The sequence below is a fragment of the Pantherophis guttatus genome, chromosome 1 (assembly GCF_059756535.1).
Source record: "Pantherophis guttatus breed Tessera chromosome 1, ASM5975653v1, whole genome shotgun sequence".
NCBI lineage: Eukaryota > Metazoa > Chordata > Lepidosauria > Squamata > Colubridae > Pantherophis > Pantherophis guttatus.
This window is the reverse complement of record NC_142063.1, coordinates 150231430-150256045: the sequence shown is the minus strand read 5'-3', so window position 1 is coordinate 150256045 and position 24616 is coordinate 150231430. Positions and strand designations below refer to the sequence as shown.

The window sequence follows — 24616 nt, the reverse complement described above, 5'->3', positions numbered from 1 at the left end:
GAGGGCCACAAAAGTGATCATTCCATTATAATATAGATTAAATCTTGTGGGTTACCATTTGCAGGCCTTTGAAGACATATACATAGAACAGAGGAAAACCATCAAGACCATATTGGAATATGCTGACAAAGTCTTCACTTACATCTTCATTCTTGAAATGCTTCTGAAATGGGTAGCATATGGATATCAAACATACTTTACTAATGCCTGGTGCTGGCTGGATTTCTTGATTGTTGATGTAGGTATCCCATATTATTTATGTTTACAAGTAGAATCTGTAGTAAAATTTTACAGTATAAAGCAGGCAGGTCCAATCCAAAGCCCGAAGACTGCCAGAGACCCCAGACAGTTAGTAATGCAGCCCCATAAGATCATAAATGTGTAATGTTATTATGTGATTTATATACATTAATTATAGCATATTTTACATGTGGCCCATAACAATTTTTCTTCATTCAATGCAGCCAAGACAAGCCCAAAAGTTGGACAATCATGGTATAAAGTAATCTTGTTTAAGATTTCAGCCAGCTAGCCAGCTTCCCCTCCATGCCCCAGTAGTCTGTTAAAGTTTTTTCATTTCGTTAACTTTCCCAGTTTTCTACCTTCTCTTTTTGACCTTCTCTTTGTATTATTTATGGTTTCCACCTACTCCTACTATTTGGGATAGTCTTGTTTGGGCTACATAATAATCCACTATCAGAATCAATTTTCTTGCTATGTAGGGTATTTTGTATTAAACTCTTTAAAAATTGCCACAACTTGTTTTCTTTTTGCAAAATGAGTTGTTGCTTATTTTGACCAATATGCCATTGGAAAACTTGATTTCTATATAATGTTTCACACTTTCAGGAGACCGGAGTCTGTTATTTAAAAAATGGAAGTCAGATCATAGACCGCTTTCCAAGCAATTTATAAGAATAGCCTGAGTCTATGTAACATTTCCTTAAAGGCCACACTCAAGTTCCTGAATTCAAGTCCTGCAAAAAAAACTAGGGTGATTTGGCTGATATTACCAGGATGTAAAATAACTTGTATATAAACCCAGTCATGGCTCATTTAATAAATTCTAATTTAAACAAAATATAATTTAGCAAATTGTGCTAGCAACCAATTCTTCCCACCCCTACATACCCTAGTACAAACCTGATGTTGAAGGATTTCAAATTCATGGAAGAGCCTGCTTATCTTTGGGATGTCTCCTGTTCTATAGTTCCTTCAATGTGCGTTCCTAAAAATGCTACAGCTTTAAACACAAAAGGATGCAAAGGATAATTTTATTTATCTTTTTTTTTTCACCCCACAGGTATCTTTGATAAGTTTAACAGCAAATGCGCTGGGTTATTCAGAACTTGGTGCCATTAAATCCCTTAGGACATTGAGAGCATTGAGACCTTTAAGAGCCTTATCAAGATTTGAAGGGATGAGGGTAAGAAAAAAACAAGAAGAAGTTTGATGATAAATAAAATGCATGCCTAAGTCTAATGAATGTTCCATGCATGTCCTGTGGAGAATGATCAATCCATGCAAAAATGCTGCCCTTTCATACAATTGCATATTTATTAGTAGTAGATAAGCAAAATATTTCATTAGCTAAATATAAGCCTTTTTTAATGCTACATATTAGCAGGGTGATTTATATTACTTTACTTTCTAGCCAATTTGAGGAGTTTGTTCTTAAATAAAAGCACATTTGCTAATAGGAACTTCAAAAGTTAGTCAATTTGGTTTGATTTTCTTCTGAATATTTTTATTTCATAAACAAAGTTTATGTTACGCAGCTGTTTAAAACAGCATGCTGTGCTCAAAAAAAATGGACCTAAGTATTGAAATTAATAGGGGAAAAAACCAGGTCTCATCAAAATGAATGGAATACACACAGGCTACATTTAGGCTTTCATTCAGCTGGTCATATTTGACTAGCATCAGTTTTCCAATTAAGATCAGGTCTCAGTTATTTTACAGTAAACCATTTAAATATTAGTAGCATTCAAAGGTAATTATTAATTGAGCTGTACAGAGATATTTTTATAATCTTTAAATGTAATATGATCTCCTTAATTGGACTAAACCTGTTAAATGGCTAATTAACCAAACAATTCAATTGATTCTTTTTTTCCCCACACTAGCTAATAATTCTCAATAGAGTTAAAATAATTCCAGCATTATCTACACAAATCATGCATTATTATTCGGTTGCTTTCTGGGTAAGTCAGGATCCTGTCTTAATTCCTATCTCAGAAAAGATTCTTATGTCTTATCCCTGTTTTCTTGTCTTTCTTAAAGTTAGTAGTTGAATTTGTGACTGTACTGAAATCAGTAGTGAAACTCAAAATATTTCTGTGAAAATATGAATTTAGTCTCTGCATACAACCTAATTCAAACTGCATGTTGTTCAAACGTTATTTTTAGAGTATGTTTTTTGCCACTTCATGGAAACATAAGAGGAAACAGCTTTTGAATAATGATAAAAGAACCCATCTAGTGAGATGAACAGCTAATAATAACATGCTGTTTATGTAGTATTTAGATTAAAAAACAAATACAAAAAATCACCAATACATGAAATGAGATTCAGATTGGAGCTCATTTCCTCACATTGTATCCATCAGGTTGCATACCTTTTATTCAAAATTTCTAAAAAGAAATATTGTAAATTGAAACTGACTCGATACATGAATTTCAGGTGCATCTAACCACCCCTTAATTTCAACAAATTCCTTTAAACAAGAAATTCATGAATTGAGAAGTCAGCAGTGGAATAGGGTAAGAGCTGGTCAATTCCTGTAGTGTTCACGAACATTCATTCAGTTTTCAACTGACTGTTTGGTTTATCCATGTTCATACTTCTTTTTCTTTACTATTCATGAACATTCTTGCAAATATGTTTTGTTGACACAATTGTTTGGGAAACTGTTGTGCTTTGTACTCCTTCCTAATTAATCTTCAGAAATGGCAATAATGCTTAATGTTCATGTAATATGTGCACAAGAATAGGGCAATATGAAAAATTACTTTAATACATATCTGCTTCATAAGACAGGACATAAGAATGCATTTGGTTTCATTTTTACATTCAGAAACAATTTTGCTAGTTAAAGCTTTCTAAATGGAAAGGAGGTGTCACGTATACACACTGGTACCAGTTATTCACCATTTTCTATGGGTCTTCCTCCTTGAAAAAGCCCCTCTCATTGAACCAAGGAGCAAAGGAAATCAGATTTGATTCTAATGATAGAATCGTTGCAGCCAGAACTAAAGAGATATAATAATAATAAAGGATAAAGTCTGCAAAGAATTTACCAAGTCCATAGCACTTGGCCAAAATTTAAAAAGAATACACATTCACAGAAATCAGTATATCTGTTAATGAATGATTCGTGAACAGGAAAAGAATTCACATAAACTACTGAAATACTTAACTGACCAGCTCTGTGGAGTCACTAACAGCTACCACACAAACTTTCCCCAACAGTTTTATTCTGAAGGGAACAAGGGAAGAATGGGCTGGTGGCGAAGAAATATCTCCTGCAAACCATTAATACCTCTTTGCTCTCTTCAAGGGGAGCAGTGGTTCAATGATATACATCAGAGAATTGGGGTTCGACTATTATCTGTGCAACAACAGATTGTGGAGTAAGAACATCTTTAGATATTAGGTACTAGCAGTTTTCTATTTGGGGGAAAATAAGGATTCACAACTTCTGTTGGTCTTTTGGGCCCTTTATTTCTATTATGCCTCAACGTATAATATTTTTTCTGCAATGCAGCATACAGCCTGATGCTGAGTATGGGCTTGGGGAACTCCAATGCCATGATCATTCAAGAGCCATATAAATCAAATTAACAAAAATAATAATCTAAAAGCCTTGAGACTTGAGTTGCGCTTATATACTAAGCAAATTTATAGTTTCAAATTCAGGAGATGTCTTATTATTTGGAAGACAAAAGAGCATATACAAATTGTTAAGAAACTAATGAGATTCCCAGTGAGCCCTCACAGAAAAAGCTACAAAGAAAATGCTTGTACATAGATTTTTACAGTAGATAAGTGGCATTTAAATGAAAGTGAGATGTAGTATCAATATTATTCTATAAATTACATTCTTATAAATATTTCATTTAATTCATTGGCAGAATGGGTAATAAAGAACTTTAAATAGTTTTTCCATTCAAAGTTTAGTTTGAGTTGTTCCCAAATATCAGGTACTAGTTTTTACATATTTGCATACTTACATTTAAATGTGGGACTTTAAAATTAACATTATATGATTTTTCTGTTCAAAAACTGGTAAAAATTATTTCTACGCAGAAGACTACCCAAAGGCCTAAGGACAATGTAAGTCTGTGACATATGACAAACTTCTTTTAATATTTATAAAATACCTGTTCATAAGCAAAAGAAAAAATAACCAAAATTCAATATTTTTAAAAAATCATATGTTTTGTTATATTATAGTTATTCAAATATATTTAAAACTAAATTTAAAACACTTTAACTCCACATAGGTGCTGGAAGGCAAAGTAAATAACCTCTTTTATATCTGCTATAGATTGAGAGTATTCTAATCTCACTGCAAAATGAGATTTGGATATGCATTTTGCTTTCTATTTATCATTCTTAATATTTACTGTACTATAAAGTTCTTGTTGTACTTCAAGTATGCTATTGTTAACATAGAAAAATCAATATCAATATCCATTGCTTTGCTAAATTTATAGATTGCTTTTTATAGCAATAAAGCATGTGTTTATGTGTAAACTCACTGAAAGAGAGCATGTTACGCCGTGCTTGGTACCTTTCTCTTAGATCAATAAAGCAGAAAAGGTTTTAAAAAAATAATCCACCTTGCAGTTTTAGTTTTGCATGTCTTACGCACATTTCTGGCTGATTGCTTTAAAGTTTATCATATTTCAAATTTCCAGTCCAGTTTTTGAGATAGTAATATTAAAAAGAAAAATTTACCCTGAATATCATCTATACAGTTTTATGTAATTCAGCAGATATATGAAAACACACTTTACATTGACAAAGTAATGACTAATTGGCAATTGACAGTATCACAAATGTTCGATGTTTACAGACCCAATTATTAAGTATTTATTTTTTATGAATGAGGCATACTGTTTTTCTCAACAGTTGGTTTACCATTACTTATTTCACACAAGAAAAGAAAGAGGAGAAACACAATTAGAATGTTAAAATCTATGAAAGTCTGAGGTACCTTTCCACATACAAAAGATATCTGTTCTATTAGGTTTGTTTCAGACCTGACGTTAGAGTGTTGTTTAAGAAAAGCAAAAACACATCTGGTTCACATATTAGATTGAATTGATGTCTGATTATTTGGTTTCAGCTTTATGTAATGTGAACTCAACAACTGTGGCATTAAAGTCATGGCTAATGCTTTAGCATATTTGGTGAACCCAATTAGTTGTGGCTTATTCAGTAAAACACAATATATTATTTATTATTACTCACTGAAATGTATTGGCTGCCCAACTCCAAATGGGCAGTTTACAAAACTAAAACAAAACTTTTAAAAAATCACTTAAAAAAGCAAGAAATATTAAATCAATCAACAGAATAGGCTATAATTTTGCCTGATGTGTGGGCCTGTTTACCATAGTAATGTATAGTAGAAATGTACAAATATATACAGACATAAATCCTTCTGTATTTACTGGACATGGCAAATATAGACATAATTGCAACTCAGTCCACTGTTCTATTTCCTTTGTGTAAAGCTTAGCCCAAAAAGAAGGCTCGGTATTCATCAAAAAGGAGTAACAGGTTGTTAAAAGGAGCCTCTTTCAGCTTAGTAAATCTGACAATTAAATAAGGTGTTTAAGAAGTGAAATGGAAAATGCTGCGTATTCTAGACTCACTTTTATATTAATCTAATTTAGTGATAATACAAAACACTTTTGCTTTATAGTCCTTCCATTTAACAACTACACTCTGAAAAATCTTTTTAACTTTTCTATCATCTATCTATCTATCTATCTATCTATCTATCTATCTATCTATCTATTTATTTATCTATCTATTTCATCCACCCATCCATTATCTATCTATCTATCTATCTATCTATCTATCTATCTATCTATCTATCTATCATCTATCTATCTATCTATCTATCTATCTATCATCTATCATCTTTGATTTTCCAGAGACAATTTCCTTCAAACGGACTATCTGTAATATCAGTGGATCTTAAATCATTACTAAATCAAGTCCCATAACTTCAATGTTGAGATTCAAACATTGCACTTTTTCAGGTGATAAAGTTGCAGTCTTAAACACAATTTACTAGGAGAAAACTTTGCTGAATTCAGCAATACTTACTTTTGACTAAACATACTTATAGTATCCACTTCATTACATTCTTTATGAATATAGTATAACACAGTATAAAAAGACATCAACAACTATTTTCCTCTTTTTAGTCATGTTTTGTTAATCACTTATGAAACTATGAGCACTTAAAGAAGTGTCAGATGCAAAGTTTAAGATTTAACCAGTTCTATTGCAATACCTCATTTTGAAAATATTGGCTCCTTGTGAGGAAAACATGCAGTCACAGGGTCTTAAAATTCTTGATTACCAAAACTGTTAGTTAAAGTTAATTCTCTTAATGTTTCAATGCAATTTACTCAAATTATTGGTTCCATCTTGTTGGAGTGATCCAACTGTCATGCCATCAACTTGCCCTATCAGATTTCTGCAATTGTGAAACCACCTATAATAGTGATTTGATCTTAGTTCTTCAGTTAGTTTGCTTGCTTGATTACTAAACTTACAGTACATTACTACATTCTAACAACTATCAGCAGCTTACAGAGTAGAGTGTACAACATAACAATAATTAAAATACCACATAAAAACAAATGATTACACAACAATAGTTCCAATGGAAAAAAATAAAACCAAGAGCTAAAAGGGAGATCTAATAAGTTAAGAGGATGCTCTTCAGAATCATTCCATGTTTGGTAGTTTCCTGAAAGCCAGCATGGGGAAGTCTGATCTCCACTGAGAAGTCATTCCAGAGCATTGTTGACGATATAGAAAAGCAGCCTTGGCTCCCTCATTCCCCTTCACCCCCCTTCAAATATGGGACTGCAAGAAACTAACAAAACCGGTTACTGCCCTTAACAGATGGATCTTCCTCACACCCATAGCCCTGATGGTAAACTTGCTGACAGACCCTTCTCTGACAAGACAACATGATCTCCTTCACTCAGCCAGGTTTTGATAATACGTGTTGGGTCTGAAATTATTAATGGTGACTTGTGTAAGTTAGTTTTAGATAATTGTTACTTCATCTAAACTTGCTGTCCCTAACCTTTGGAATTGATGGGCATGAAATGGATGTTCTCCCACAATGGCAATCACAGTAGGCCTATTGCACCAGCTCTTTCCATTTACCAAATAGCAACCTGGTGAGGTTGCTTTTTCCCATCTCTGCCACCTAGTAGGCTCTCTACCACCTTAGCTCATCATTTGGGTGATGCCAGTGAATATTATACATAAGAACATCCTTATATTTCCATTGTTTTCTGTTTGACAGTAATAACTGAAGAAGATGAAATTCTTCAGATGTGAGGATTGTCCTAATATAAATGTTAAGGTGTCAGAAGGTTTTTGCATTATAGAATGGATTAGAAATTTTGCTAACATGTAAATTCCCATCTAGCTATGAAACCCACTGAGATGCTAGAGTTGAAAATTACCTGTTTAAAGGCTGAGTTTCTTTTTTTTTTTTTAATGAAATTTTATTGAATAAAGAATGTATTACAATTCAAACTTTACGGTTCGGCAACGTGTAGTCATATTGTATATTTACAGGTGCGGTATCTAATGAATTATATAAATATTATACAATTTATACATAGGTTTTTATAAAATCAATTACAATGAAATTAAGATACAATAATATATAGATTTAATTAATAGTTATACATTGTCCCTCATAAGAGTTAACTTTTGCATTTATTTTTCAACCACCAATACCACAGATCCCAAATCGTGTAGAATTCTGAGTCCTCCTTCCCGTTTAACACATATGTTAATCTGCACATTTCTGCGCAATCCAATATTTTATTGACTATCTGTTCCTCGGTTGGACATCTTTTCTCTTTCCAATATCTGGCATAGGAGAGTCTAGCAGCTGTGACAATATGAATAATCAAATATTTCTTTTCCTTAACAAATGTTCGTTTTAGCACTCCCAGGAGATAAATTTCAGGCAAAAAGTTAATATCCTCATTTAATATTTCTTGGATCCATTTTTGTATTTTTTTTCCAGAATTTCCTCGCTTCCGGGCACGTCCACCACATGTGGTAGAAGGTACCTTGGTAATGGCCACATTTCCAACACTTGGGGCTTGCATTCGGATATATCTTTGCAATTCCAGATGGTGCTAGATGCCATCTATACAGCATTTTGTACTGATTCTCCTTATAGCTTGTTGCTCTCGTCAGTTTGAGGTTGCTGTTCCATATTTCTTCCCAATCATCTAAGTTTATCTTTGAGTCAATATTTTTTCCCCAAGCAATCATTTGATCTTTGAGTATTTCTCCTTCTCTATCATATTCAAGCAGGTAGGAGTATAATTTAGCTAATAGTTTATTCTCACTGCCCAACCATACCTTATCAAAGTTGGTTGTCCCCGTCTCTATTCCCTCTTCCTGCTTGTCTTTCCTATATCGGGATTTAATTTGTAAATAGGGCCACCAATCAATATGAATCCCTTGCTCCCTTAAGATCTCATTTGATTTGAGGTTGCCACTGTTATCTAGAATGTCTTGATAGGTGAACATTTTCTCTCTACTTATTGTATTTGGGTAAATCATTGCCTCCATTGTGGAGATCCATTTTGGATTTTTGAATAATGTTTATGCCTAATTTCTTTCCATGTTTTCATTAATGTATCTCTAATTTTGTGTCCGTGGAAACATATCCCTGCCCCCTTTCCTTTATCCCAGAGATAGGCATGCCAACCTCTCAGCAGGTCATGCCCTTCCAATTGTAAAATTCTTTTGTTTCTTAATGAGGCCCACTCTCGTAGCCATACTAAATTGGCAGCTTTGTGGTATATCTCCCAAACTGGGAGCCCAAATCCGCCTCTATTCCTTTTTTCCTGCAGTGATCGTAACACAATTCTCGGTTTTTTCCCTCCCCAAATAAATTTCCTTACTATCTTGTTTAGATCCGAAAAATATTTTTTATCAATGCTAACTGGTGTGGTTTGAAACAAATATATCAATTTGGGGAGGATACTCATCTTAATGGTGGCTATCCTACCTAAAAGCGATATTTGTAACTTCCCCCAACGTTCCAAATCTTGCTTGATCTTTGTCAGTAATGGTATATAATTATCCTCCTTCAAGGTTGAACATCTAGCCATAATCCAAATCCCTAAATATTTTATCTTTTTAACTGTTTGGATGCCCAAATTTTCTGCTAATGTTTCCTGTTCTCTTATCGGGATATTTTTTGTTAACATTTTAGTTTTTGTCTTATTTAATTTAAATCCAGATAACTTCCCATACTCGTCTAACTCTTTCAATACTTTTGTCCCAGTTGTTAACGGGTTCTCCATAATCAACGCTACATCATCGGCAAATGCTTGAATTTTGAATGTTTCATTCCTAATTTCCAATCCTCTTATCTCGTTATTTTGCCTAATTTTCCTTAACAATACCTCCAGGGCTAATATGAATAAAAGTGGAGAAAGTGGACAGCCTTGTCTTACCCCTTTACCAATCCGGAAAGTTTTGGTCATATCTCCATTCAGTATAATATTTGCGCTCTCCTTATCATAAATTGTTTTTATCGCATTCTCGAAGTATTCTCCAAAATTCATTCTTTTAATTTGCTGGATCATAAATCCCCAATTTAGGTTGTTGAACGCCTTCTGGGCATCGAGAAAGACCACTCTGTTTCTCAGAGTGTGTTTCTTAATATTCCAGCACATCCATCACCACTCTCATATTAGTTCTAATCTGCCTTCCAGGGAGGAACCCGTTTTGATCGGGGTGGATCCAATTATTCAGTATTATCTTCATCCTATCTGCTAATATTCCCATAAATATTTTATAGTCTGTATTAAGTAAGGAGATCGGCCTATAGTTCTTTATTTGTTTGGGGTCGGTACCTTCTTTTTCTACCAATGTGATGAACACCTCCTTCCACGATTCTGGAATCCTGGAGCCTCTCAGGGCCTCATTGCATATTGCCAACAGTTTCGGTACGAGTATTTCTCCAATTCCTGATTTTTGTACAATTCTCCTGGGAGACCATCAGGGCCAGGGGATTTATTGCTCTTTAATTTAGATATTACCCCCTTCAATTCCTCTGTTGTAATTTCTCTATTTAGCATTTCCCTTTCTTCCTCCTTTATCTGTGGAAGTTTCTCTTTGGCAAGATATTGATTGATACTATCGATTGAAGTTTCCTCCTCTCTGTATAAGGTCTCATAATATTGTCTGACAAACTCGAGTTTCTCCTTCTCATCCTCTAATATTTTGCCTTCCAAATTCTCCAAGCAATCTATAACCCCCTTCTCCTTCTCTTTTTTTAATTTATACGACAGCCACCTCCCTGGCTTGTTTGCATTATCAAAATAGTATTGTTTAGATTGTTTGATTTTTTTTTGCCAATTCTTCCTGTTCCAATAAATTTAATTTATGCCTTGTTGTCATCCATTGTTCTTTTTTTGCAGTATCACTCGGGTCTCGTTGTAGTCTCTTTTCTGCTTCTTCCAGCTGGATTAGCAGATCTTTCTGAGCCTTTCTTTTTTCTTTGTTATTATATATATTATGTGATATTACTAACCCTCTTAAGTAAGCCTTCATTGTATCCCAAACACACGTTGAGGAAATTTCCTGGTTCTCATTCTCCACAAAGAACAATTTTAAATCTCTTTGGAGCTTTTTGGTAAACCCTACAACTCTGAGGATATGGGTATTTAATCTCCATCTCCTTCGTTTAATCCTGTTTGGGCTCTTCCACTTTATCTCGAATGGGTTGTGATCGGCCCATACATTTGGGGCGATTTCTACTGAGTGGATTTCTAACCCCAAACTTCTACTGACCCAAACCATGTCGATCCTTGACCAGGACTTCTGAGGGTTTGAATAACAAGTGAATTGCTTATCGTTCGGATGTAATACTCGCCAAAGATCTACTAAATTGTGCTCATCGACTAAGTCAAAAAAAGTTTTGGGGAGCCTTTCCCTTTTGTTCTTTTTCACTATTCCACTCTTATATTCCATTTCCGGGTTTACTACCCCATTAAAATCCCTGAAAATGCAAATATTCCTATACTCCAATTCATCTATTATGTGACCTAATTTCATGTAAAATTCTCCTAAATTCCTATTTGGAGCATAAATGGCTACTACTAAAATTGGGATACTGCCCCTCTTGATTTCAATTGCCAGTAGTCTCCCTTTATCATCTGAATATTTAAGTTCAGCGGCAATTCCTTTTTTTACATATAACGCTACTCCCCCCCTTTTTTTTCTCCTCTAGAGAGGTAAAGGTTTTGCCGAATTTCACAAATTCCAAATATTTCCTCTCCTCTCTCTTTATATGAACTTCTTGGAGACATATTATTTCCGGATTAAATTTTATTAGTTTTGAGAATATATGTTTCCTCTTCCCTCCATTATTTAGACCATTGATGTTAACAAACAGCAATTTCCAACCCTCCATTTTCCAACTAACTATCTAGTTCTTATTTGTCCTTACAGCTCTTTGTGGTCTTTGTCTCTTTCCTTTGGTTTCTTTAACTTCCTTCTCTTCTAACTCCTTTTCCTCTGGTGTTCCTTCTTTGGGTTTTCTTAACTGTACGTTGATTTCTTCCTGGGAGGCTATATCCAGTTCCTCCTTACTGCTGTGGTCTTCCTCCGCACCCCTCAGCTGATCCAAAAGTTCTTGTGCGGAGACAAGACTATCAGTTTTAATTCTTTTCCCTTGCCAGGTGATGAGCATCCCCTCTGGTAAAATCCATCTGAAGGGGATACTTCTCTTGTTTAACTGTATCGCCAAGAACCTGTAATCCCTTTTCAAATCTCGAACCCTCTTCGGAACTTGCTTCAATACTATTACCTCTTTGCCTTTAAAACTTACAGGTTCTTCTCTTACTATGTTGTATAGCATATCTTTCACTTTCTTTCAGGCAAATCTAACATGAATGTCTCGAGGGAGCTTATTCCTCCTGGCATAGTTGGTTTGCACCCTGTAAATTTCGTCCAGCTCTTTTATAATATCATCTTTATCTTGTTGCAGTATTCCAGCTATTAAATCTACCATAACATTTCCCAGATCTTCATCTTTGTCCTCTACCACATTTTGAAAATGGAGGTAGAAGGCTGCCCGGTCCATCTCAAGCTGGATAATAGAGTCCTCCAGCTCTCTATTTTGTGCCATTAATTTCTGGTCGATCAAGTCGAGATTCCTTTCATTCTGCTCCACCCTCGTCTTGACCTTCTTTAGCTTTTTCTCATTGTTATGGATGGACTCCTGAATCTCACTCATTTTCTGGTCAATAGAGTGGATATCAGTTTTTAGTTCTACATGATTATTGGTCATCTTTTCTTGTAACAGGAGCATAGTTTCTTGAATTGTTGATAGAGTCACCTGCATCGCTTGAATAGTTGGTAACATTGCTGATTTGTCCGCTTTTGTTAGCACCTCAGTGGGTTTTTGCGGAGCTGGAGAGGACATTGTTAATGCAGGGTTAGATGACATTTTCTTTCCTGCCTTAAATACTGCCGATGAAATGCTTGTCATTTCTTTTAAGATTCTCTTCTGGTTTGTCAAAATTACCTCGATGTTTTTCCAAATTAACATCCACTATTCTCTCTCTAATAGCAAGATTTATCTAATTCATCCAATCGTAGTTTTACCCAATTTTCATATTAACTCACAACAGTTCATTCAGCTATTGTTAATAAAAATTGTATATAAATATAGGCTAGATATAATTATCTAATCAAAGCCAATATGCAATAATAAATACTCAATCCAATTATCAAATTACACCATTTTCATATCAATTCACACAGTTCATTCTGTTATTGTTAATCAAAGTTGTGTATAAATATAGGCTAGATATAATTGTCTAATCCAAGCCGATATACTCAATCTCTTCAATATTCAATTTTCAATATTCACCCAATCGTACTATTGCACACTTATTAAATTCTTAAATATAGTCTATAATTTATTCTTATATAAATCTAAATTGAATATAGATATAGGTATCAATTTAATGGAAATAGGAAGTTGTTAACAGTTTAAGAAAGAAAGTTATACAGTATGTTTGTTATAATTAGATAGTTTGATGAATAAGTTAAATATGTGTGTGTGTGTGTGTGTGTGTGTGTGTGTATATATATATATATATATATATATATATATATATATATATATATATATATATATATATATATATATATATATATATATATATATATATATATATATATATATAGATTAAGATCTATTGGGCTTTTACAGGGAAATATAGAATCCACTCAAAAAGAAGTGAAAGAAGTTATCTAAAATAGTTAATGTCTATATAAATAGAGGAGTGTTTATAGAATAATTAATAAGTTAGTATTAGTAATTGATAAAGAGTTCTATAAATAATATTTTAAAAATTAATTACACTTAATTACTTAATTAACTACTACCACAGTCGAGGGAATTCTTCCACGTAGTGAGATATTTCAGTTAATTGAAGGGAAATCTCAAATAGATCCAAAGGGCAGCTGAGTCTTAATAAGCAGGAATACAGTTCGAAGAGAAGACCGCAGCTCAGAACGTTTCAAAATCCTTCCTGCTGTCAAACTTCAAGTGCACGTTGTATTTTATGGCTGCGCTTCCGGTTTCTCCCTTCGGAGAGAGCTGGGTAGCTAAGAGTTAATAACTAAAAGTTATTGTTTTGATGTTTCCTCACGGTGATATACTCAAAATCTAAGTCTGAACTGTTTTATCCACGTTCGCTGCAAATTTAGGAAGACATGCCAACAGCTTCTAGTTTCGCCTTCCCCCACCTCAGCAAGTTCTCCTTCCTCCTCACAGTTTCGCCAGCAATCCACATGCTTCTGATCTGCTCTGTCACTTATACTCGCCGCCTTTCCACCACCCTGAGCTCTTTCGTCTGGCTACACTCGCAGTTTCTTGAGATCGGCTCCCATGATCACCAGGGATTATGGTTGGGTCTCCTCACGTTAGCCATCCCGAATTCCTCGCTTCCTCGTTGTTGTTGGTAGTCGCAGCTTCGGGTCCGCCATTAAACGGCAGACGTGCCCATGCCGGTTTGACAGAGGTATCTGTCAAAGCGAGAGGCGTTTGCTCGTCGCTCTCCCACTCTTCAGATCCCCTCTCTAGTCCGAGACGCTCTCCGGGCTATCTCGCCCCTCAGGGTCTCCAAGACATGGCGAAAAAGACAGTGCCGTGGAGCAGAGCTCGCTCACACAGCACTCTGTCGCCACGATTCCCAACCGGAAGTCTGAAGGCCGAGTTTCATTATGGAGTTGAACATGAACCATTCTTTTCCTCTCAAGGGAAACAGGGCCAGCCTTGGAAGACTAAAAATAGAGACTCTTTCTGTATTTGTACTAGTAGGATCCTGGTATCCTTATGTAATACAGTCCAGATGGCAATCACTGCTGCTATCTTCACTGTCTTTTAAGATCTGCAAATAGTATTCATAGACAGAACATGTTGCCTTTTCTATTTTTTCAAAACAGAAAAATAAGGATGCAGATTAACTGAGAAGGGCTTGGAGTAAGGAAGGTCTGTGTGTATATTTGACTATGTAGAGAAGAATTAGTAAATAAATACTTCCACAGCTCCTCCCCTACATGCTTAGAAATCTAATCTTTCACATTCACAATCTGTAATGATAAACTATGAGATGGAGGGACTGCAGTCTTTCCAAACATGCTGCATCCAATATGATTGTAGTTAAACAAGACCTACCTAAAGCATTTTGCTTGCTTCAGTTCAGTTCCATACTTGAAGTTGAAATTTGTTTCAACATTGGGAATAGAGACACATCCTTCACTGTAGATGAAGGACATAGGGAATCTTCATTATTGCAAAGCAGGTCACTTGACAAATACAGTTTTATCTATTCTTCGTCCCTCAACATCTGCTGACTGAAGTTGCCAGCAAATTAGTGCTCATAGAGGACTCCATTTTATTAAATCCAATTCTTCCCAAAAAAATTTGTATTATAAAATACTCTCTTATTATAATTTTTAACATGACTTTTCACAAATCATGAACCAATTCTAATGCTTAAAAATTCATGTATGAGTTTATTGCCTTTGAAAAACAGAATAAGTTCCATAGAGGTCTGCCGTTTTACTGACGTTCTACTTTGTTAATAAGAACATTTTTTTAAAAAAAAACCTTCTCTTTTAGGAGATGTTTTAGTTGTAATAATCTTTATTATGGTCACCAACTAAAATTCCCTTAGTTAATAAAATAATTTACATAATTAAACAATTTTGATTTTGAATACAAAAAAACATTATAAACTTATCAATAGGTACTAGAGGTGAGGTGATCAGGGCATGTCTAGTTTTATAGATGGTATAACAAAATTTTGCCATATTTAAAGAAATGAAATCATATTAGTTTGATAAAAGTTACAGGCTGAACATACATACCTACATCAAAATTGTCTAGTTATTTCACCCCTACAACAGGGGTTATAAAGTGAGTTCTTGTATCCATGTAGAAGACCCAGTAAATAAATGATGAGCTATGGATTTAATGGATCTTTCTGAACAAGGTCACAATCTTAGCTTGTAAGAAATTTTTTATATTTTCCCTCAGGAACTGCCCTTGAGAGGACATTGAAATGTATTAATGTTAATGCTCTTCTGAGTTTAGGTATAGTTACTTGGTTTAAGAAACTTGCCAAAACCTCCTTTAAACAGAGACTTACTTATTTAGGAACCTATTCCTGTGTAGAGTAGATTGATCCATTTGAATCCCAAACTCTTAGCATGTTGTTTGGATTCAGTAAGTGCTTGATCATAGTCTCTCATCAGAATGGCATCTCTTGAAAATCCATAGTCTTGTAGTTTTTTTTTCAGGGCAGGAATGATCTTTCCATGTTGTTTCATAATTATCCACAAACCACAATGAGCAAATCAGTGGACAATAATGCAACTTCATGCACCAATTTTTACTTTAGTCAGACCTATGTCCCCCCTTGATTTCCACACAAGTATTTCATTTTGCTTATTTTCACCATAGTCAAAAAGGTTGTGTAGGATAAGGTATGATTCCCATTAGTTGATTTCTTTCATTCTAATCTGGGTTTCTCAACCTTGATGACTTCCAGATGTGTGGCCTTCAACTCCCAGAATTCTCTAGCCAGCATAGTCAACTACTGAGAATTCTGGGTGTTGACATCCACACATCTGGAAGTGGCACAGGGTGAGAAAATTGGCCTTTTCCATATCATACAGTTGATGTATACCAAATAGGTATTACATCAAAGATATACCAAATTAAAGATAGAAAAATATAACATTTCAAAAACATGGTTAATTATATAGAGCCATGGTGGCACTCTATATAATAGTACAGTATTGCAGGCTACTTCTGCCGACTGCCGGCTGCCTGCAATTTAGCAGATCGAATCTCACCAGGCTCAAGGTTGACTCAGCCTTCCAGCCTTCCAAGGTGGGTAAAATGAGGACCCAGATTGTTGGGGGCAATAGGCTGACTCTGTAAACCACTTAGAGAGCGCTGTAAAGCACTATGAAGTGGTATATGAGTCTAAGGGCTCTTGCTCTTGCTATAGAGAGCTGTATTTTGCTGATTCACCTGCTAGCTTTGCATGTTAGACCTCATACTGGATATAAGTCATACTTGGGTCTTGCTTACACAGTTCTGTTTCTTAGTTGAAACATTTGAATTGTTTAGAGAGAGAAACCTTTTTTAATTAAAAATAAAAATGAATTCCTATTAGTGTAATAAATAATAAATGGAGTGATTCAGACTCTTCTCCTTTCTATTCCCAAAGAGTAAAATTTAGTTTTATGAACACAAGTATAAAGCAATCTTTGCATAGGATGTTTAACATACTTTTTAATAGAAAATGACAATCTATTGCAGGCTTTAATATTATTAATTTCCCTTCTCTCCCCCCCCCTCCCCCTTACTGCAGCAACTGTGGTTAGGGCATAAATCAGCAAAAGTAATTCCTTTTCCTTAGCAACCCATATTTCTACTATGATTCTGCTAATAGGGTCTTAATATTTACCTCCTTGTGTTTCTTGATAGCATTCACCCCTAATATAGTTAAGGAATTAGATAATATGTTATGCTGTACTTCAGTGTTTCTGGATTCTTTAATTACACCCCATATAGATTTATTAATTTTTCACCCCTTTATTTTTTTGCAAAATGTTTAATTAAAATAGACTTATTTGCTTAATAAAGACTGGAGCTTGAAATAAACTATGTGATTACTTAGATAAACACATGTTGCAAATGTGTCTGGCTTACTTATGCAAAGAAATCGATCTTTGTAATAAAACTGCATGGTTAAGTTCACTCTTGAAATATATGCTGATTTTCATTTGATTTATTTAAATATTCTTGATATTTCTGTTTTTAATTTTGGAGAAAGAATACATTCATTTTTGTTGATAATGATTAAATTATTTTCTTGTAGTTTAGTTTTTCATATTATTTTCTATGAAATATTAATACCTATTTCTTTTTAATAGATATCAAAAATCTTCATGTTATTGTTAGCACTATTTTCATTTTTGTTTTAATCTAGATAATTTGATTTTCTCATTTTTTTTGTCTTGCTGAATATACAAAAAATATTTTAAAACTCTGATAAACTCAAAATAGTACTCAGCCTTTTAGAATTGGCTTTAATTTAAAAGTAGTAAATTGTGCATTCATGCAACAGAATAATTGTATCAATTTTGCACCTATTCTTACACCATTTTCTTTTCCTCCCGTATTTGTGTACTTAGGTGGTTGTGAATGCCCTTCTTGGAGCAATTCCATCCATCATGAACGTGCTTCTTGTTTGTCTTATATTCTGGCTGATTTTCAGCATCATGGGAGTAAACTTGTTTGCTGGCAAATTCTACCACTGTGTTAATACCACAACTGGGGAAATGTTTGAACTTGATCAAGTTGCCAATAAGTCTGAGTGTGAGAATCTCATACAGGCAAATGAAACTGCCAGATGGAAAAATGTGAAAGTCAACTTCGATAACGTAGGATTTGGGTATCTTTCTTTACTGCAAGTAGTAAGTGAAAATTCTTTAAGTCTTCTTGCTTATTCAGTGCATAATAAAAAGTTAGTTTGATCAAATAAAGTGCTTGTGGCTTGATCAGATATAATGGTTCCTGAAATATAATTTCCCCTTTAATATGAATAGTTTAATAGTCTTCTGCCTCCCCTCTTTAGACTGTCATGAACTTTCCATCTCTGCTTCAAAACATGGTAAGCCAGCGCAGCTAAATTTGGAAAGAACTTCATACTCATTCATCAGGGTTGACCCTGGTCTTTTGTCTACAAGATTAGTCTTGTCAATACAGCTGACTGATATAATTTAGCAAGTTATGGTCAATATGCCAGGTTAGCAGTATGCTAATCTACCTATTAGAGAAGTTGAAAAAATATTTATATTCTTCAGTTTTATATCTCCTTTTCAGTGTGAGCAACTCCAGGATTTTAATAAGATTTCAATGCTGTGAGCATGAAATTAGCAGAAATAATGGTAACGGGATATATTAGTGCAACATAGCATTTTATGAAGATCTGGAAAAACAGTCATATACATTTTGATTGATAATAGCTAAAATTTCCCAATTCCACTATTTTTATTCAAATGCTTTTCTCAAGCAATTACATATCATGCCAATGCTAGGTAATTTAGAACCCCATCAGTCTATCTGTGTACACAGGAACTTCCCAACTTTATCATTTTGATATCACACTGTGGGAGGAAAAAAAAAGAGTGGAGTTTGCACCCATACTTACACTGGCATCATTCTCATCTCCCTTGTGGACATCCCATTCAATTTCAGAGCCTGCTGAGACATCCCGTAACTTACTTAGTTTCAAATGTTTTATCTGCAACAGAGATGGCAGTCCAATCCAGATGTAGGTCACAATATACAGGAGTCTTCAATAATTTTTCCAATGTGCAGAGATTGAAATGTAGCAATGAAAGGCTTGCTTTTCTTTTGACTTGTTCACCCTGCAAGATACTTGAAATGCCCTTGCCTAATAATATGAGGATCTCTCCTGGTAATGTCTTTATAATTTTTTCAGTATCAAGAGAAGACCTATTTGCTCATCCAGAATTTGTGAAGTCCAAATCTCTTCGTTTAAAAACATTTATTGCTAATGTGGATGAATCTGGAACGATTTGCCCCCGGAGATACGAAGGATATTGGATCTCCGGGTTTTTCGCCATGCCCTAAAAACTTTTCTTTTCCATCAAACAGGGCTGGCATGAAAACCCCCCCCCCTTTTTTTTTTAGCCTTTTTTAGCCTTTTAAATTGTCAAATGGGTTTTCGTTTGAATGTTTTAAATTTTGGGCCACAGTTATATAATTCTTTTAAAAAGTTTACATTTTGTATTGGTATGTGTTTTAGTTCTGGCTGTGCACTGCCCTGAGTCCACTAGGAGAAGGGCGGGATATAAATTGAATAAAATAAATAAATAAAATAAATTCTCTTGCTATTTTACGCTGTATTTTTAATCCTTATGGATTATGAATTGCTTAGAGAATTTTATTGTAGGGGTTGCATACAAATGTCAGTTAACCAACGGATAAATAAGGAGGTAGTAAGCTAGCTTATCACCCCGTTTTCAAATATACCATATTTTATACCTAAGCATTGTATAATTAGTTTACCAAGCATTGGATTTTAAATGTATTTAATCCTTACTTATCTAAAAGATGTACATCTCTAATAAAGTGAAGACCATGCAATCATTCTTTTTGATTTGTATTTGGGACCAAATTCAGGAAATGAAAGTCAACATAATGAGCCTAGCTGTAGGCCAGGGAACCCCAACCATATCCCTGACCTGTGGTGATTGCCCTTAAAACTGCAGAGAGCAGGGCAGAAATGAGGTCATCTTCCTTCGCTCATCTAAGAGTTTAAAAGAAAAAGAAATATTCTTTTATTTTCTCTGAATTTCTTCATAGGTTAAGAATATGGTTGGGGATTGGGGAATAAGCATTAGATATGTCCCCTTTGAGGCTTTGTGTGGTTTAAATTCCTAGAGCATAGTCTGGAAGAAACTAATATTGCACAATTCTTGAGTCCTATACATACTTAACCTTACTGAACACAGTAAAATTTCTATGCCAGTATATACCTGTATCCAATTCATAGAAAGCAAAAGTTTAAACTCATCCCATTTGCTAGTATATATAAAATATTTCTACTGGAATATCCTGTTATTGAAACAGATTAAGATGGATACCATTGATTGCCATCATTTATATGTTTAAATATTTTTGGATGCAGGCCACATTTAAAGGATGGATGGATATTATGTATGCGGCAGTTGATTCAAGAAAAGTAAGCACTTTGGATTTCTTGGGTGTTGTAAAATAAGCTAGATTTTTCTTAGTAAATACGTGAACAGAAAATCTAGTAATATTAACTAATATGTGCATGTATATAAATAATGCCCTGATGTTATAATATAGGAATTCCATGACAATCATTGTAAAGGTATAATGTTTGTGAATGTATTTTAAAATAATACTAATTTGCATGTTTTAAGCAAATTTTTTTTTCTGATTTTGCTCTCCTGTTACTTATTTTGTAGGTGCTTGAACAGCCTAAGTATGAAGATAACCTTTATATGTATATTTACTTTGTTATTTTTATCATCTTTGGATCATTTTTTACCCTGAATCTATTTATTGGTGTCATCATAGATAACTTCAATCAACAAAAAAAGAAGATAAGTATTTATATACATATATTCTATATTTTTCTTAAAGGTGGAATCATGGCTTATGTGAATTGATAAATCAAATTTATAAATAAGTGGAGAAACCTACAAATATTCACAATCATTTGAGAGAACACATGCTTTGCAAAATCCTGAATGGTATGAATAGTAGTATATGAATTCAGCTTTTGAATATTCAGTTTTATCTCCTTTCTCTCACATTGGAGCTTTAATGCTTATCATAGTGTTTATCAATATTATTCACCTTATTCATACATTTTCCTCCCACCCTATCCCATTTTTAAATAATGGGGTTTATTTACATGAAATATTAATTTATTAAATTAAAAATAATTCAACCATTTTCTTTGAGTCGAATTTTATTTGTCAGATTTATTTGTCAGATTTGTCAGACAAATAAATTTGTAATTTTATCTGTGTCAAGATGAGAAGGAAGTATATATCCAGTCTCAAACTTAATTTGACATGGTGAACTGATATCTGAATATCTCTTCTTCTCTTCCTTGATTTGGATTAGTTAAAGCAAAAAGGTATCACTTGCAAACACAGCAGCCCATCCTTCAGTTCTAAAACCATTCTTACAATCTCTTCGCATTAAATTAAGATACTTTTTAATTGTTTGAAAATCATTCACGCTGGTGCAGAATGCAAAATTCTTATAAGATGTTATTCAAGTATGTAAAATGTTCTCCAAGAATCAGTGTGAGGTTGACAATTCTTTTGCAAAAATTTGGAACAATAGTTGGCCTATTGTGAATGATGCAAAGGGTCTGAAATGGTTGTCATTTGTGAGCTTAAGAACCCATAATCAAATTAGTTATCTTGATTGCTGTCATTGTATATAAGAATCCTGTGCTGATGAGATCTGTTGGAACGTATGAGACAAAATTCACATATTGGCAAAGTGAGTTCTTCAACCTAATCAACTAAATTATAACATTTCATCATTCTGTTCTGATTATAGAAGTAATTGCTTTTATTTTGGACTCAAATTTGCACTGCTTCTAGCTTAACTGTATTGCTGATAACTTAAGTATTTAAGAAGATCAATGCTTCAGCTGCTCAAATGTTTGAATAAGAGTTTTGTTCACTTTAGAAATCTTGAGGACACACAGCAATCATGATTCACATTGGCACAGATGTATGGTCCTGGATATTTTGGGAACCCTGTATTTTTTTTTTAAATGCTAACCTCAGAATACATTTTGTTAGAATTTAGAGTGGCACAAGATCAGTTCTGGAAATTATGGCTTGAGAGAGACTGATGTGGTTCATTTCTCCTAAGGCTGGTAGGAAAGCAGCCTTGGAAGGAAAATCATTTGATACAGCAGTGAAACACAAGTCTTTGGAGAGTGAAAATAGCAATAGCAGTAGCATTTAGACTTATATACCTCGCCATAGTGTTTTACAGCAGTCTCTGAGCAGTTTATAGTGTCAGCATATTGCCCCCAACAATCTGGGTCCTCATTTTACCAAACTCGGAAGGATGGAAGGCTCAGTCAACCTTGAGCTGGTCAGCATTGAACTCTAGGCTGTAAGCAGAGTTAGCATGCAATATTGCATTTAACCACTACGAGACCAGGGCTCTGGAAAAAAATTAGCAAATAATTTATATAATAAATAGCAGATCTGAATTTTACTCCATCCTGGTGGGCACTTTACTTTCTCTATCATGTGATAAAAAAAGAGAGACTGTGCCCTGAGCCCAGAGGAATCTGTGAAAGCTAGAGAGTTAAGTTTTCTCTGGAGTTTATATATATTTTTTTTAATTTGATTTATATGCCGCCCTTCTCCGGAGACTCAGGGCGGTTTACAATGCGTTAAGCAATAGCCTTCATACTTTTGTATATTTATACAAAGTCAGCTTATTGCCCCCACAACTGGGTCCTCAATTTACCTACCTTAGAAAGGATGGAAGTCTGAGTCAACCTTGAGCCTGGTAAGATTCGAACCTGCAGTAATTGCAGGCAGCTGTGTTAATAACAGGGTGCTTTAGACCACTGTACTACCAAGGCTCTGATGATCTATTTGATGCAAGCACTAAGCATGAGGCACATCTTCACTTCAGTATATTTCATGTGGTAACAGACCACAATTAAACACTTCAGGAAGAAAAAAGGGTAATTAAAGGCAAAACAGGAAAAGGCATCCAACCATTCTTATCTCAATGCTCTTACTTTAGCATAGCTTTAAATCTGGGAGAACCAGCTAATCTTTCAAGCTGTACAGTTCTGAATAAGCACTAAAGTTTTTTTCATCCTAAACGGCCTCACTGATCTCTACAACATGTGTAATGTTCTCTTTGTCTGTGTGAAACTATTTTGGGGATTGCCAGAATTGTCATGACTTTGTTTGACCTTGGAGTTTTTCAAAAATTGTTTGTAAATGTTGTATAGTTCCCTATCTAGAAGCTCTAGCAAGCTTTTGGGGACCTTCCATGCCAGTTCTATTCTCTAGGCCTTGCTTTCCACATTAATCCCAATTCTAGCCATCTCTGGTCCCCAGTATGCCATATTTGGAATTCTCATATTCATCTTTCTTGTCTTCCTAGATATTCATGCCAATACTTTGGTTTTTCTAGAATTGATCTGAACTTTTCCACTTGTTTTCTAAATAATCTATCTCTAAATCACCTTGTCAGCTTCTGTTTGTTGCCTACACAACTTGATTTGAGCAGCTACAGACTCTCCAGATGTTATCCAATCTATTCTTACTTAGATTCATCCATACTGTAAAGTTCATTGGACATTGATTGCTCTCCAAGAACAACAACAATAATATTTGATCCCCTTTAATACATAATCTCAGATGGCACTTAATACTCCTGCATCCTATTTTCCCATAATTTGGGAGATAATTTGGTCTGAGATAATTTGGTCTGAGGAAGAGTGACTGGCCCAAATTCATTCAATCAACGTTCATACTTAAGGAGGACCTAGAACTCCCTGATCTTCTGGAACCTCCTTAACCACTACACCAAACTGAGACTCAATTCAATCATGTTGAATTATGTTCATTGTTTCAGGAAAAAAAAGTTTAATGGTGTTGCATTGCCAGCTAGATACCCAATGTTCCTCTTTTCTCATCCAGGCTTAATACTTATATGTAATTTAAGATGGAACAATGTTAAGTGCCTTGCCTTATTTTTTCTGTTTCAAAGAGAGGCATTGCATGTGGTATAGCAGAGGCATAAAAAATTGGCATACATTAATGATGTACTATTATAAGGCATTTCATACCTTCTTTCATCTGTGTGGCCAATTGTAATAAGAACTCCTAATCAGAATACTCCTATCAGAATACTCCTAAAATTCTGTTACAATAACAGCCCCAGTTTGCCTCTAGCAAGGGTCAGACACTTGTGGCCCAGCAGTTGATGCTGAATTGATCAGTAGTTGGAGATGTTAAGCATTCCACAGTCTAAGGTCATGTTGTTCAGTCATCTCTTCTCAATGGCAGAAGTAAAGAAGCTCTGCTGCATAAAGACTTCTGATGATGAGCATTTCTCCTCCATAACTGCTTAGGCCTGTTCAGAATAACAGAGTTGGAAGGGACCTTGGAGGTCTTCTAGTCCAACCCCCTGCTTAGGCAGGAAACTCT

At 34.6% G+C, this 24616-nt stretch overlaps 1 protein-coding gene across 5 annotated transcripts in view; it reads left to right on the top strand.

Moving 5' to 3' along the window:
* The window catches only part of LOC117671051 (sodium channel protein type 1 subunit alpha), a 104286-nt gene that overhangs the window by 70812 nt on the left and 8858 nt on the right, over nt 1-24616 (top strand). For all 5 annotated transcript variants that reach the window (XM_087882005.1, XM_087882003.1, XM_087882006.1 and 2 more), the window contains 5 exons: nt 65-238; nt 1304-1426; nt 18035-18316; nt 20560-20613; nt 20867-21004. In XM_087882005.1, coding sequence (XP_087738131.1) covers nt 65-238; nt 1304-1426; nt 18035-18316; nt 20560-20613; nt 20867-21004 — 771 coding nt within the window. The remainder of the gene's footprint in view (nt 1-64; nt 239-1303; nt 1427-18034; nt 18317-20559; nt 20614-20866; nt 21005-24616) is intronic.